The 17,056-nt window shown below is 39.5% G+C and overlaps 1 protein-coding gene across 11 annotated transcripts in view; it reads right to left on the bottom strand.

The window, feature by feature from the left end:
- unc-104 (kinesin family member unc-104) overlaps positions 1–17,056 on the bottom strand; it is a 192,674-nt gene that overhangs the window by 141,732 nt on the left and 33,886 nt on the right. For 7 of the 11 annotated variants that reach the window (XM_083132595.1, XM_083132600.1, XM_083132601.1 and 4 more), the window contains exons 1-2: positions 8,397–9,092; positions 7,883–7,990 (exon numbers count right to left, since the gene is read on the bottom strand). In XM_083132595.1, coding sequence (XP_082988721.1) covers positions 7,883–7,982 — 100 coding nt within the window. In that variant the 5' untranslated portion in view covers positions 7,983–7,990; positions 8,397–9,092. Of the gene's footprint in view, positions 1–7,882; positions 7,991–8,396; positions 9,094–17,056 lie in introns of those variants that run through there. The other 4 variants (XM_083132593.1, XM_083132596.1, XM_083132597.1 and 1 more) reach the window with 2 other exon arrangements.

Below are 17,056 nucleotides of genomic sequence, written 5' to 3'. Positions count from 1 at the left end.
CCTCCACCGGGTATCGAAACAGAGACCACTTGATTACAAGGCGTCGACGTTACCACTACGCCATCGGGGAAGTCCTGTTGTTGCTGTCGATTCGTTGCTTCCGAAATGATATGTGTTGAGTGTGATTTGTCCGGACGGTGTGAAATCTCCCTTTTATATTAATTTAGGCAGAATTTTTGAAAACAGACCACAAGCATGACAAATTCCTATTTGCTTACTTGTTTTGTACTGCTTATTACGATAATGGAAATCATAGTTGTAGTGACAACTAAACATCTGCCTAACTTCCAACTAAACTAGAACGCTCTGCAAGATTTACATAAAGTAAAACTTTATTTTTGTGACAGAAAAGAATTCTGCACGGGGTGGAATGTACTTCATTTCAATGTACCAAAAGGTTTCAAGAGGGGACACCTTGCAGGATAACGTTGTAGTTAATAACTAAAATAAGATAATTCCAAATAGGGTATAGTTTCTCTGAAGTTAAAAATGACCCTGAACAGGGTTCAAGGGTTAAGGATGACTTGAAGAAAGTTGAGTCAGACACATTCAGGAGAACCGAACACTTGCTGACGAAATATATCAATGAGCACAGTGTGAAATATCGGCAAATGCTGATATAACTTACTTCAAAAAATGATTTTGAAAATCTTAAGATATACGAGGGACGTTCATTAAAGATTTCCCCTGACCCAGTTCTAGTTAATGTAGAATACTGAAATTTTATATGTGTAATGATACATATGTGCATAGGTCATGAGGTAATTTGCAATTCTGAACTCCTCTTAGTTTTTGTCTTGCAGAGACTAAATTTAGGCAAGGTGTAATGATGGATCCAGTGGAATACCAAGCAGTCATCAAATTTCTTTACTTGAGAGGCCGCACACCAAAGGAAACTTATGATGAGATGAAACTGACCTATGGAGAGAATGCCCCATCGTATGACGTAGTGAAGCACTGGCATCGTCAGTTCAAGTGTGGTCGGACTTCAGTAGAAACAGCCCCCATTCTCGGGCGACCCCAGTGAGCCATTGACGAAGACACCATTGGGCAAGTGAAAGCCGCCATCTTGAAGGATCGCCGCATAACCATTCGCCAACTAGCTGAAGATGTCAAGATCAGTGTGGGGTCTGTGGAAAAAAATCATCCATGACCATTTGCACATGCGGAAGGTGTCTGCCCGATGGGTTCCTCTGCTACTCACACCTTTCCAAATGCAGGAACGAGTCACATGCTCCCAGGCTAATTTGACCATGTGCCAGGAAAATCTGGAGGAATTTTTTGACAGACTAATCACCCAGGGTTAAACGTGGGTTCATCACTATGACCCAGAGACCAAGGCCCAGTCAAAGCAATGGAAGCATCCTGACTCACCACCACCAAAGAAGGCCTGTGTCTAACCCTCAGCAGGCGAAGTGATGCTCATGTTTTTTGGGACCAGCATGGAGTAGTTATGATGGATTTCCTGGCGAAGGGTACCACAATTACCAGGACGTACTACGCTTCACTTCTGCAGAAATTGCGGAAGGCCATCAAAACCAAGAGGCGTGGCATGCTGACCAAAGGCGTCCGCATCCTGCAAGACAACGCTCCAGTTCACAACTCGCATGTTGCCCAGACAGAAGCACGGTCCTGCGGATATGAAATCCTTCCTTATCCCCCGTACTCTCCAGACCTCGCACCATCAGACTTCCACCCTTCCCAACCATGAAGTCATTTCTGAAGGGAACGCACTTACACGACAATGAAACGTTGATTTCTGAGGTAAAGCCATGGCTTCTGGAGCAACCTGCAGACTTCTACAAACAAGGTCTCCACGGGTACATAAAGTTATGGGAAAAGTGTGTGGCCATTGGTGGTTCCTATGTAGAGGACTAATGTCTGTACCAATTTTCGTTTATCTCCGTCCATGGGAACTATTTCAGGGGAAATCTTTAATGAACGTCCCTCGTACGAGATGAAACAACAGATGAGTGGAGAAGATTACACAATACTAAGCAGCATAATCTATACCCATCCTCTTTTATAGAATTATTAAATTAGGAATACTTGGTTGATATGAAGCACATATGGCCTAGTGAGAGGGGGGGACTAAAAACATGTATACATTTTTCTAAACTATATGTAAAATAAAAGTTCACACCTTGGTAGCATGCTGCAATATGTGGCAACGAAGCAAGCTGTGAAAGGAGGAATCATTTACTTTAGCTGGTTGTACGTCATCTTTGCTACTAGGTACGAGGCGTATTCGTAAAGTAAGTACCGTTTGCAAATATTGCCGCTGTAGAGATGCAGTCACGACCGTGTGAGTTCTCGCTGACGTCCTTCATCTGTTAGTTAGCCACAGACACGCGTGGAAGCAGGTCATGTATTTTCTTCGTAGTTTTCTGAAGGTTTGAAATGTTCAAGAAAATCAATCGGCCCGCCGACTGTGAAGTCCGGTCTGTGATTTGTTTTCTCAATGCAAGAATGGTAGAATTCTTGCCTAGAGGACAGACCACCAACAAAGATGCCTGCTGTGACACATTAATCAGGCTGCGTCGTGTAATTCAAAACAAAAGACGCGGAATGCTTAGCGAAGGCATTGTGTTGCTTCACGACAATGCTCGTCCGCATACGGCCCAACAAACTCAAAATGTCATCACGTAATTCGGCTGGGAACAATTTGTTCATCCGCCAACAGCCCTGACTTGGCACCGCCATCTCTTTCTTCATCTGAAGAAGAAGTTTCTTGCTGGTCAGCGTTTCGACGAGGATGACGACGTCGAAGCAGCAGGCGGGAACATTCGATGATGATTGGATACAAAAACTAGTGCCACGCTACGACAAATGCTTCAAGAATGGTGGAAACTAAGTAGAAAAGTAGTTTAAGGTCTGTAGAATGCAATGAAAATAAAAAAGGGTACGAAACTATTTTACTTTATTTTTTAAACCCTTTCAGTACTTACTTTCCGAATACGCCTTACATCATATTTAATCCGTTTGGTAAAGAAAATGATGAATTTAGGGGGCAAATCAAGTAAAGTGTTCAGTGTTGAGTGCAAAGTTAAAAAGGGATGGTAGGAAAGCATTAGACGCGCTGTCGTGATTAAATACTTTATGACGATTATGACATGATCTCAAAGAGGGAGGGCGGCATTGACCTTGCTTTGATTGCTTCTATTTTACTTCGCTTTTCTGCCACTTTTGACTAATCGCGAAGATGAGGATGAGTGATGATATGACGAAATTGATGAAGGGAAACTCGCAAATAACATCTATCCCCAGGCCGGGATTTGAACCTTGGACCCCTTGCATAGTAGTGCGATGTGCTAACTAGGGATGGCCACAAAATCCAGATAAAGGATATCTGGATTCCAAATTATCAGATATCCGTTTCGGATGCAACGGATAATCCGGATAATTAGGATATCGGGATAGAACAGATTTGATGAAGGGTTTGTACAAAATACGTACAGTGAAATACGAAAATGAAGAATGAAAGATAATGTGAATTGCCCGTAAAACATGTAAAAGATAAAACTGCACACAGTCAGATATCCTGAGTTTTCGAATATCAGAATATCTGATATCTGGATAGGAAATTATCCGATATCCTGATAAAATTTTATCCGGATTTGGTCATCCCTAGTGCTAACAACCCCGCCAAGTAGGCCTGCTCATATGCCCAACTCCTACCCACGAAAGATGATAACCCGCCACTGATCATCTCCTGCTTCTTGCTGTTAGTAGGCTGCAATTTACCACTTGCCGTCGACGCAGCTAACCATCCCCCTTTCTTAGAACAGGGACCTTGCAGGCAGCAATCTGCTGTCAGGGTGAATCATGTGAGCAGGGCTTTGGTATGACTCACGAGAAGACCGAGGGCATCTTTTTTTTTTTTATCTCGTTTGCTTTTTGCTCATCTCTTATTCTTCTCTTTGCTATCTGATGTCCACTTCCCCTTCCTTTCGATGACGAACATATTATGTTTCTGACGTCACACGTTCGTTCAGTATGCTTTGCTTTGCACCCCCTCGAGCCAAGAAATGTTCAAATGTGAACCTATAAAACGCTATGAAAATAACATTGGCGATTTTCGAAACATGAAAAAATTTCAATTTTGTCCTTGCATAAATAAATGTGTTCGTTGTGTAGTGAGGATGTCTCCAGAAGTCTGGAGTCTGCAATACTGAGTATATAACCATTGATACAAGGCTACTAGGTGGAATATGTCTCTGTCTCTCTCTTTTTTGGATAACCCAGTCAGCTACGACCCTTTGTAGAGGGCATTTGGGTTAACTCACATTTAGAATTATTTATTGTAATAATCATTGCTTATGCGTATAATTTAATTTAGAAATAATATATTATTTTCTAAACATAGAATTATCGTGGCTGTTCATTGGTTCTGGTATAAGAAAATAAAGGAAATTCGAAAACATTTTTAATGTGTGAAACTCAGAACTATTCGAATACTTCTGTCCAGTATCGGCGATTGGGTGCCAAAACTGGGGAAGGGGAGGGGGCAAGGAGAGTTATCTTCTCTTGGTAGACAAGCATTAATAGGCCATAGTACGGGGTAAAAGTGGTAAAGAAGTCGGGGCAACTGACCCCCAGGTCCCCCCAAAATCTGCCACTGTGTATATATATGTGGATCTGGCCCCTCCCTCAAAAAAATCCTGGGTACGGGCCTGGTGTGTGCAGAACGTTGACACTCAAGAGAAGTGTCGGCTTCACGTTGAAATGTTAAGAGATAAGAATTTGTTTAACTATATGTGTATATCTTGTACAGTCACCAGCAATAAAAATGGGACACCTAGATTCTAAAATACTTGGTTCCCTGTAAAGCGTTAAGTGTGTTGCCTAACTCGACGGCGGTGGTAGAAGTTGCCATTGGAAAATTAGATATTAAAATCCACTTCTAACCCCTAACACATAATCCACATTTATCGCAGATGACAGTACATTTATCACTCACCCAACGATTTATATCAGACGTTTGTGATCGATTTTTCGTCAATATCCCAAATATGTTAAGTTTTATTGATTATACAGCTTATAGGTTGTTTTTTTAACTTTGTAATCGTCAGTTCAGAAAAGAAACAAATTAAGAGTATTTGAAAATAAAATCCTTAGAAAAATATTTGGACCTAAAAGGGATGAGGAGACAGGTGAGTGGAGAAGGTTACATTATGTAAAACTGCATAATTTGTATTCCTGTAGATATTATTAGAATAATTAAATCAAGAAAAGACAGACGGGCAGATCACGTGGCACAAATGGGAGAGGAAAGAGGAGTTTAGAGGATTCATGTTGGGAAACCTGATGGTAAGAGACCTGTAGGAAGGTCAAAACCAAGATGGAGAGATAGCATTGAGATGGACCTAAAGGAAATCGGTAAGGATGGAAAAGATTGGTTTGATCTTTCCCAGGATAGGGATAGATGGAAGGCTTGTGTTGCTGCAGCCATAAGAAACACCTCGAAAAGGAGCAAATTGGTACAATAATTCAGTCATAACTTTTTACTGGTTAAAGCTACGTCGAAAAAACCTTCACCATTGCATTTCTCGTTAAATTCTAGCCTGATTTGATATATCATATTACCCCCTTCCCATTTAAAATTCTAAAGTTGAATTCAAGATAGCGGAAATCAAGATGGCCGCCGACCGTGTGGGTGGCGTCAATGTGATTCCCCCTTGGCCTGGCAACGATTGATCATCACCATTTCTACGTTGCGCGCTGCAGTGGCCTTGTACCGAGGGTGTTAAGTGACTTTTTGAGCCACCCTGTATATATATTATCCATTGACTGCCATATCACGAACGCGTATTCTATGACTGAGCGAACAAGAGAAACGTATTGAGTTTTAAAAAAATATTTCTACACTTTTCAGGTCGTCTCCACAACGGATTACAAAACCTAGGTTTTTGTATGCTTGACTTACGACAAGGTGATTGTTAATTTAAAACAGCTTGGTGGTGTCTTATGTGACTACAAGATCCGTACTTTTTTATGAGAGGAAAATATCGTAATATAGAATCTTACTTTGTTTTTCAGCTATTTTGTGGAACTATAAGCTCCATTTTTAAGTTTCTGGTATATTGAGCATCCTTATTCTATTGGCTACCCATTGCTAATTTGAATGTACAATATTCCACTTACAGGATACTACTCTGTGTAAAAATTGTCGCGAAAAGTACAAGTAAGGCACCACACAAAAGATGATCTTAATATGAACCCCTCCATTTTGTTAAGTCGAGTGAATATAATTTTTTAAAAAAATCACAAAATAATGATAATTTTAAAAGAGTATTTTCTATGTAATGAACAAACTATTGCAAATGTTGAATGCATACAATAGCTGTTTCTTTTGAAAGAAAATAATGAACCAAAGTGACATCGAGGTATATATGTATCCCTGTCAGCACCGGGGCATATAAAAATATAAACAAAACTTTCAAAAACGTGTATGTAATGTGGAACCCTGTTCCATTTTACAAAGCACCATGGGGGGGGGGGGGTCCATAATACAAACATTACCATTAAAACGAACAAGTCTAAATATATGTAAACCTCTGAAGATGTTATAAAATAACATGTAGCCAAAGTATCTGATTCTAATCATCTGTAAATCATCAAAAGCTGCAGACAAACGAGATTTTACAACCATCCCCAAGGTTTGAAATTCGACGAAAGATAAAAGAGCTTCTTGTACACCTGCCATAACACAAATGGCGACTGTACGGATTCTATGACCTTCACGGCAAATTAATAAATAAGTGTCATCACTAGAACTCGGAAGTTGAGGAAAAATCCTTTTTTTTCCCTAGTGTCCCGAAGACGAGGCCCAACATAATATATGTTCATTTTGGGTCATTGTAGGCCAGAAAAAGGTGGGTTTTATTTGTCCTTTTTTGCCTTTTTCGGCGGTTTTTGGCCTTTTTTAGGTCTTAACGGCTTTTATTTTTGCAACTTCACCTTCTTTCGACTACGTTTTTACTGCCCATTCTCAATTCGAATCATCATCAGTTCATCACGTCTTAAACATCCTTTCTGTAGTAAAAAAAGAAATAAATATATTTGAACCATCCCTGAAACGAGAGAAAAACATTTTTGGACGACTGAAGCAGGTACGGTACAAGATCCTTTAACCGTAACTTGTCTGGAAGGTCGCGCTGTAAGTGGCAACTTTATCTTGGTTCGAAGCTTTCAGTTTTTTCGCACTGTGTGTTCCATACTACCAAGGTCTTCAACTTCCAAGCCCTAGTCATCACTAGAGTGCAACAGCGTGTTCTTGAGATATTGAGGTGTTCCATATTATCAGCAGTGTTCCATATTACCAGCCTTTTCCTCTATAATTATTTGTTTCCTCGTCAATTGATATGGGAAAACATTCTCGTCCTGTGCGTTTGTTATGGACATTATTTGATATTTATCAAAATTAAGAGGGTGCTTATTTGTTTTACACCATTGAAATAAATTGTTTATGCAGTTTGTAATTCTAGGTTATTTTCATCTGAATAAACAATTTGAAGTATTTTAACGTCATCAGCAAGAAACAGGCAATGTGAACTTTTAATATTTCTTAGCAAGTCGTTTATAAAAAGTAAGATAAGTGGACATAAATTAGAACTTTTGGCACCCCAGAGGGGACAGGATATTCTCGTAATGCGTATCCTTTGAACACAAATTGATTACGATCAATTAAATAAGAACCGAGGGGAATTACGTTTTTGCAAAAGTACAAAAACATCAAATTACATAATAGAATATTCTGATCTAAATTCAGCCATGTTGATGTTGTTGCACTTGATTGGTGTGTGTGAGACATGGGCAACAACTTTTCTGAAAATACATTTAAAATATAATACACTAGAAATGACATGGTTCAAGTACTTACTTGTTGTGTTCCCAGCCATGTCTATCACACATTTGCACTCTCGTGAAATTTCACGGTTGTTGAAGGGCCTCACCCTTACGGCTACTTTCACAGACGACATCTTGATATCTGCAAAACAATGAAAAAATGCAACAATCAGATCAATTTTTACTCATAGGCACTGCTTGTGAAGTGTCGCTGCGATTAAATGGGCGCATTCGCTTATATTTTCAGCAAAAGTGAGGGCATATATACTTTAGTGTATGTGACGAAACTCCAGTAACATGAATTTCACAAAGGGCAGCATAAAAATATGCTGGCAACTACGACTAGACTTGGAGTACTAAGATCTGTTACAGAGAATGATTGTAGCAAGTAGAACTAGTTGCGTAACACGATTACGACGTCGAATAACTTCTGCCATTACAAGCCATAGTAATACACAAAAATGAACTAACTACAATGTACGACACAAATAAGGCAAGTTGGAACAAGGCAGGCATTAAAATATATAAACACTAAATCTAGTATTTACCTTATGATACAGAACTATTCACACAGATGGTTCAACTACTTTCACTCGACACTTATAAGCACAGATTATCACAGCTATTGTAGTTACACGAGACAATGGAAATTAATAGTTAGCACAGAGAAAATAAAATCGGCCGTCTTTTTAGCCTCCACATCGTGAAAAGAAAAGAAAAATCACTGAGAATTGTCTTCAACTCTGACAGTCGCGATCCAATATGTCTGAAAGGGAAGGAATATTAGGCACAGGATGACGTCATGCGCATGCACCTTGCACGGTTAGTAAATTTCGACACTAGGGTTGGGGTGGGGAGGCGAGAGAAGGACTAAACAGCGCACTAATGAAGCAGATAAACAATACAATTAATTAATTTCGAGCTTGATGGCGTTATTCGCGCGGTCTCACCGTGTGCCGAGGTTCAAATGGGGGGAAACAGAAATAAAATATGAGCAGACCGAGTCAAATCGGCAAAGTTGCGGAGGTGGAAAAATCAATATGATGATTCCTACGTCATGGGGAAGTCGGTTTCCGTGCACCAATGGTTGCGCGTATAGAAACACTGTTAAGGCTCCCACAAGTCTAACACCACTCTGGCACCCTTCCTCGCTTCTTCTCAAAACTCCAATTACAGAAATGTCGTCGCTCGCTCCTCCACCACCACACTTGTGTGTACCAGCATCCAATGCGGCACTCCAAGTGTAGCCGAGAGGTTTTCCACCATGACCGCGGGCCTTCGGGATATTTTCTAACCAATCAATAGCCTGACCTTTCCCATAAGAAGTTACTCAACCATCCTCTTACGAGGTGAATTCGTCCACTGACAGGACACTTCGATCAATCATTTATCCATTCTAACGAATCCCTTTCTAAGAAAGTTCAGGCCCTTAGCGAGAGATAGGCTAGAGGCCTAGGGCGCGATTCAAAGCTTTTCTTTCTAAAAAGAAAACAACTAAGTCAATATGCGACGGCGAATAAAACAAAACTACCCTACATGGGCCAGAAAAGGTTAAATAACCTCCAAATATTGTAAATTGAAAAATAAAATGCAAAAATAGTCCATTTTGATACGATAATACTTCACTGAAAGCAAGCAAAGTTACATTTATTTTTTCCCCTGATATATCAGTAGGGTTTTATAAATATTTTTGAAATTTTACTTAGAATAATGTGTTAATACATAGTTGATAACGGTCTTATTCTTCTTCCAAGCACAGTTGAATAATTTTAAATTACATTTTCTTTTCACTGAAAACACTATTCCTAATCTCCCCCCCCCCCTATACTTGTAAGCTCATATTCTGGTAACACACTGCTTGTATTTTCTGCTTTAATAGTGGTAGTAATAGAACGTTTTTTAAAGATGTTCTTCAGACACTAAGACATAACAAATATTCTTAACAAATCCAAACTACGAATCTTTAAATGTAATCTATATTATTTTGAATGAATTTTTCCTTATTTCCTCCTTTCAAAATTTGTAGGATGTATCCCGAACCAAGGCATAATAATAAAATATCGAAGGACGCACATAAATCGTCGGTGCTTTGGTAGTGCGGGAAGAGGAGGGGGAGCCAGAATATTTAGCTATGGGTCTGAAAAAGCTTGCCCTAATAAGGAGCACAACGTTACCAAACATGAATGGAAATATATATATGGTACAATTAGTGATGTCCCGTAGACTATAATTGATTGATTGATTTGGTTTATTTTACTTCGCATTTCTGCCACTTTTGGCTAATTGCGAAGATGAGGATGAGTGATGATTACGGCTAAGAAGTTTATGACAAATCGTCTTTTTTTCTGGGCTCTGAAGACAATGCTAAACCTGATAGTAGTCCTTTCACTTCAGTTAGAACCACAAAACATTGTTCTTATTTACTTTATTGTATTTATTCCCGGCCTTTTTTTGGTTTTAGGTCATTTTTCAGTATTATTTGAAGTTCCCATTTTCTCCTTCCCAGTTGTTTCATAAATTTTAAATGCATTTGCTAGCATAACTTACTTATTTAAATTCCATAACATGGTCTTTTCAGCAAGTACGCCATTAATCGTGAATAAGGTCAATGCAAAAGCACAATATTATTTCTAACTGAAATCTTTTCGCCATGGATTTTGTGGAATTAATCGTGGTAAATTTACTTTTCTTCCTGCAAAATTAAAATGCTTTTATTGAAGCCTACTTTGAGTTTATTATCGATTTAATCTGTGATATTAAAGTAAAACTAGTCACAACATAAAAAAAACAACAACTGATGCACACGGAACAAAATTGTATTTTCAGATGCTGACCGACTAATGTATCGTGCAAGGACCATTCTGAAAGAAAATGAATGACTTGAACAGAAAAACCTTACGGAGTATTTCATGTAACCTTGAAGTAAATATACAACACAACATTAGCACTTAATTGAATTTTTCCTTTCGCTTCTATAGTTTAAACCACCAAAAAAACTTTATGTTATCAAATTTTCAACTAATCTCTTGTAATTTATGAAAAATCAAGCTTTCATTTTAAGAGCGGAACCTTTTAGGTCTATTCTTAATAATTTTAAGGTCATTCTATGCGTCATTTTTTTTTGGTCAACATCCGAGTCTAACTGATGATATGACGAAGGGACACTCACAAATGCCCTGGTCGAGATTCGAACCCGGAACCCATGAGGTCGTAGTGTGCTGTGCTAACCATTCCGTCACGGAGGTCGACTGCAGTGTTTGGAAGTAACTAGTTAATTGTAACGAAGTTTCAAGTTAACAGTTACCTTTCTCGAGAAATTCTAATTGTAACTGGGTACTTTTAAAAGTAATTAGCTGTATTGATTTCATTGATTTGGTATGCACAGGATGGGATTCGAACTCGGTTAAGTAAAAGTTACCTCTTTGAGGAATACTAAAGGCCGAATCACACGGAACTGGATATCCAGTTAGTTGGCGCTGAACTGGCTACCTGGCTGGCTGCTTGACTGGTTTGGAGGAATAGGACATGTTCTAATTGCTACTGGCTCTACTCGACTGGATTCTGTGGAAGAGCCAATCAGAGCAAAGTTTGGCCATGTGAAGATAATCTGCGAGTTTGCAAAGGAGAGTTTTTTGTCTGTGGTTTCCGAGTATTGGCTGTTTTTGTTAGTTTCTCGATAAAAAAAAAAAAGAGATGACGTGCAGTGCATTCGTGTTCAGCTCAATAATATTTGGGTATTTATGCAAAGCGATGAGATGTGTACTGACAATGAAAATCCTTATTGTCCTTTTTTTCTCTTTTGTTTAGAGAATGAATCCTGCGAATCTCATGTATGAATAAGCATACCCGAGTTCATCATAAAGCTTGTTCGGTACGCATTGATAACCATATTTTCTTTCGAGCCAATATCTAGTCCATACTTTTCTTTATTCGTTTTTAATAAAAGCACAAAGCAGTAATTCTCCTACGTTGTTCAAATTGCTCGTCCATCTTTACACAGGGTAAAAAAGTAAAGTGCTCCCCTGTGCATAGCACCACGCCATGAAGGCGTATAGGGGGTGTGGGGGTAACGCCCCACACTTTCTTGATCCGGTCGTGAGTGGGGGTGATGTGATCAGCAACACGCCCCTGACCGCCTTTACCCCCCAGGGTTTCCCCCAGGTACCCATGTTATTCGACGCTGGGTGGGCGCCGGGGCCGCTTCCATCGTTAGAAAAGTTCCCGGATTTGAACCGGCCGGGGATCGAACCCGGGACCTTTAGCATGGTAGTCAGACGCGTTACCGACTGAGCCACCGCACGATTTTTTTATTATAATATTCCCTGACTTTTCCAGGTTTTCCAGACCAGAAATGAAATTTTTCCAGACATGTTAGTTGTTATGATTTTTGCTTTTGAACCTCATGTTTTTCAATAAAATATGCAGGCACGTTAATTATTATGAATATACACAGTTATTAGCTGAAAATTTAATGTGATTAATACAATACTATTCAATGAAAAAATAAAAACTATTGTACTTCCGCATTTTCACTAAGTCATTACAACTAAAGTGGTGTAAAAAAATCAATAAAAAAATGTGGCATATTTCAAAGCTGTACAATGTAACCTGTATACAACCTCAATTGTATCAATACAAATGAGAAACAACAGAAAATTAGGTCATGTACCTTTAGAAAATATGCAATAAGTTTAATGATTATATTTTTAAATTTATTGAAAATAGTACATATTACGGAAATTCAGAACGTGAATGGGGCTGGTGACCCACCATACACCTAAAAAAATATATATACGTGGGCCATACTTTGGAATAAAATATCTGCATTATTTGAGTTTTCCACATGCTGGAACCAATTTTATATTACGGAAAACATAGAAATCTGTCTATTGAAAGGTAACAGTTCCGAATGTTTTATGATTCTTTCAAATTTTCCTAGCAGGAAGCCTAATTATTATAGAATTTGATAATGCGACACAAAATTTGAACCTTCCTTAAAATAAGGAGCACTGTTTGGATTCGGTAAAAGTTATTTATGTTGAAAAAAAAACTTCAAAATGACCTTACGCAATCATACACACTTCCCACGGACAAGGTATTCTCCGGTTGACAAGCGACAGCAAGTATCGTAAACTAGTGGGAATGAATGTAGAAATAAATCGGAACATTAGTAGAGTGCATTCAGGGTCTTTATTTTAATTCTAAGACAACCAAACGTGACCTTCCTAACTTAACCATAAAAGCATAACAGACATACTAAATCGAAAACGAACCATGTAAAAGTTTAATTTGTAGCATGATGAATCGTAATAAAACGAAAGGAGCTTGGGCCCATTTTCACCACTTTTCAGCATAATTTCATTCTACACGCAAAAAATACGTAAAATTACTATCGGCATCAAACCAACATTCCTAACCTAACAACGATGTGTGACCACCGTACGTTTAATTCCTCTAGTTTGCACTAGTTTTTAAAAAAATAAATTCGTTCTACATGCACAAAACACGTGCATATTCGAATAATGACGTCACTGATACTGCATAAAATCACTAATTTCTCGGGTGTAACACATCTCTGCCATGTAAAAACTACGACAACGGGCAAATGAACTAGTTGATCAGGTTGCTTCTGAACGAGTCGCAAACGAAGAACTCAAATTCACAGAACGGGTTCATGGCGGGAACGAAGTAGCGAGTCCCTTTGTTTTTACTAGGTATCCGCACCCGTCCAGTGTGACGTCAACCACAGCCAGTTACGTGAAATTCTGCTCTTCAAGCTTTATTGCACATCCAAAACCAATGAACTGTCCGAACACCAACCTGCTCCGCTTTACGTATCAAAAGAGAACGGGTTCCGAACGGGTGTGTTCTTGAAGAAAGAAAATTTCCTCACCATACACAAAGCTAAAGCAACATTTTTTCCGCAAAAAATTCTGAGGATGGCTGGTGCGTAGGATTAGTCTTGAGTAGCTTGTTCTCTAAGGAAAAATCTCACACCTCTCCAAATTCCGGTCTTGAACAGGTTCACAAGAACGAGTCGCAAAATGAACGGATCCAAGAACCTAGATCCGAGAGTGAATAAATATAGAATTGAAATGCAAAGGAACCATAATTTTGTAGGTAACAGACTAGAAGTCATAATGACGAGAGGAACAAGTTTCTGAACTGATTCTTTTGGGAGAACTGGAATCACAAGAACCAAATTCGGAAGTAGAAATGAACTGTTCGTTCACTCTGTAACTGGTTCTCCTGCAACTCCAAATTGCGCGTAAATTCCAAAAAATATGCAAAATTCCCTGACCAACCAAATTCCCTGACTTTTCCCGGTTTTCCAGGTTTTCCAGTCGCGTAGCAACCCTGTTACAGATTGTCTGCTCTGCGCAATGTCTTATGGGAACAAAAGTCTACCGACAAGTACCGTAACAAGTATGGTGTGAGGCGAAGACAAGCAAATAGGTAGCCAGTCCAGCGCCAATTAGGGCATTCCTACTGGTTTTCCAGTTCCCTGTGATTCGGGCTTAACTGAAACTAGCTAGTTTTAAAAATAAGTAGCTGTAATTGCAAGAGAGCCACTTTTTTGCAATAGAATTATTGCCATCTGAACTGTCATCCCGCGGTAGTTGTCGTTAGGGCGTCTGACTACCATGCGAGAAACACAGGTTCGATGCCCGGCGAGGAAGAACCACGATTTTTTCCACCTGTTCAAGCGGCTCCGGCGTCCACCCAGCGTAGTATAAAGTGGGTACCTGGAGGAAACTCTGGGGGGTAAAGGCGGCCAGGGCCTTACATCACTCCCACCTTCGGCCGTGATCAAGAAAGTGTGGTGCCTTAACTACACACTCCCTATACGCCTTCATGCCGTGGTGCATTTTTTTTTTTTACTGCTCTCTAAAATTAACTTATTGCCTGTTAAGGTTCGAATCCGGCTCTGGTTGGAATTTATTCGGCCTACGTATAGGGCCGGTGGCAACCCACCATCGTGAGGAAATTGCGAAGCTTCGAATGAGTAAGCGTAATCCGGTCCCGGAAACCTACTATAACGGCTGGGGATACGTCGGGCTGACCCCCCCGACTATTCCAATACTGGTTGAAGATCTCCACGCTTAGAGGTGACGAAGGAAAGCGTGGGAGGGAGACCGGCAGTCGGTAGGTAAGCCAAGGCCCTTCAAGGCTGTTGCGCAAAGGATTATTATTATTATTAAATGGGTAATGTTTTAAAATCTTCAGAATTCTTTTCAGATCGTAAGTGTAATTTTCATTTGGCATTTTTCTTAGAAATGTTAAGTTATTAAATGTCTTGCCAAGAAGAAAGAAACTATCTTCGTTCGATAGGGAGAAAACTTACAAACATACAGTCAATAGTATTCTTTGTTGTTGTTACTGAATAATTAAAAGGCGCGCTAAAATTTTATGATTTATACCCTTTACATCAGTGTTTCTCAACCACCGGGGCTGCAGACTTGCAGCCCGAGCTGACAACCACCTGGAAAGATGAGCTTCCGATCGGGGTTCACCAGGGATAAGAGGAAATCCGTTGTCGTCAGCGCAGGTTAGAAAACCAAGCCGCTGATAGGGGACCGTCTCCCGTGATGCCTTCAAATTTGAATTTGAACGGTTGGGTATTTCTACAGTTAGGGCCGGAAGAGGGAAGCGATTTGCAGCCCGAGCTGGCAAACACCCGGAAGGATTGTTTCCATTGCGATAACCTTAAATCCTTTCCTGACTAGCGGTGAAGGGTCAAACGAGCCAACCGTGTGGCACGTAAATTTCCAGTCTCCAAATTTGGAGGTTGACGGACGGGCACCATGGTCAATTTAGTTGGCGCAGCAAATTTCATTTAACAAATATACTGAAGTGAAAATATTGATACATTGGAATTTTTCGGTGTCCGAAATGGAATATTCCAATGCAAATCCGCACTTATCAAATGTATTCAATGATATTGGCCAGATGAAACTAAAAGATTCCATTAGATTCAGTCGTTGTCAGCTAATTTCAACAAAATTTTATATTTGTCAACAAGAATGGACATAATCGAAGTAATACTATCTATGCCATAATTTATTTATTAATATTAAATTTCAAGCGTACATATTAATTAACGTACAAAGTTAAAAAAAATAGTAAGCTTTTTGCGAATAAAATTGTTAAGATTTTAAAAAATTACTGGGCCGCGACCTCACGGAGGTTGAGAACCACTGCTTTCAGTGGATTGTCCAAGGGCGAGGTTGTTGGGAGTCATAACCAGTGGTGTGCCCAAGGGGGGGTTGATGGGGGTTATAACCCCCCTTTCACCCAGTATTCCTAAAAAAAAAGAACGTCAGAGGTAGGAAAATATGACAAAATGAGGGCTGACTACCAAGAAAAAGTATACATAACCCCTCCCTTCCGAAAATCCTGGGCACGCCACTGGTCATAACCCACCCTACGGTTAAGTATTTCTAAAAAATAAAAGAACGACAAAGGGAGGAAAAGTTGACAAATAAGGGCTTGCAATTTTAAAACAGGAGATACGTAACCCCTCCTATTTCGAACATATTTGGCACGCCACTCACTTCTTTATACGGTAAAAATTAAAGAATAACATGTTTAATTAGGTTATTTTCCAGAAATTGTCGGAATTTGAGCAGTTTCGATAATTTCCTAAAAACACCAAATTTCTCCTGATTGTACAAATGATAAAAAAATAAAAAAAAAAAGACGTGGGTGGAGGAAAGTCCCTTGCTTCTTTCACATATTCAGACCCTGCAAAACGCACGGAAAATCGCAAAACCTCTTCTAGACCGTTCTGAGAAAATGTTAAAAATAAATACCAGGCTCTTGCGCACACACGTAACTTTCCACTGCACCTGCAGATGGCACCACCGTCTAGCATGCTGCAACGATGATTCACTCCTGCAGGGTCAGATAGAGCTTGTATACTGTACATATTGATTGAACGTCAATGGTGTCAATAGTATTCAATTTGCTGTCAGCCTTCGCAAAGGCAATAAATCTCGATGCTTACCATTAACGTTCATATATGAAACTGCACCCGCTCATTTTTTTGGGAATTATACACACATGCACACAAGTAATTTAACGGGTTTATGATAAGATGCGCGCCCCCATAAAAGGTCCACTACCCTTTTTGGAATAAGGAAAATTGTCGATTTCTTATTCATCCCTCCCTTTCACTTGTACCATTTTCTAGGTGTCTTTCCTTGTA

This window comes from Lepisma saccharinum, chromosome 12, assembly GCF_977018435.1.
Source record: "Lepisma saccharinum chromosome 12, izLepSacc3.1, whole genome shotgun sequence".
Lineage (NCBI taxonomy): Eukaryota > Metazoa > Arthropoda > Insecta > Zygentoma > Lepismatidae > Lepisma > Lepisma saccharinum.
The sequence above is the reverse complement of the archived record's forward strand: the minus strand, read 5'-3'. Positions and strand labels throughout refer to the sequence as shown.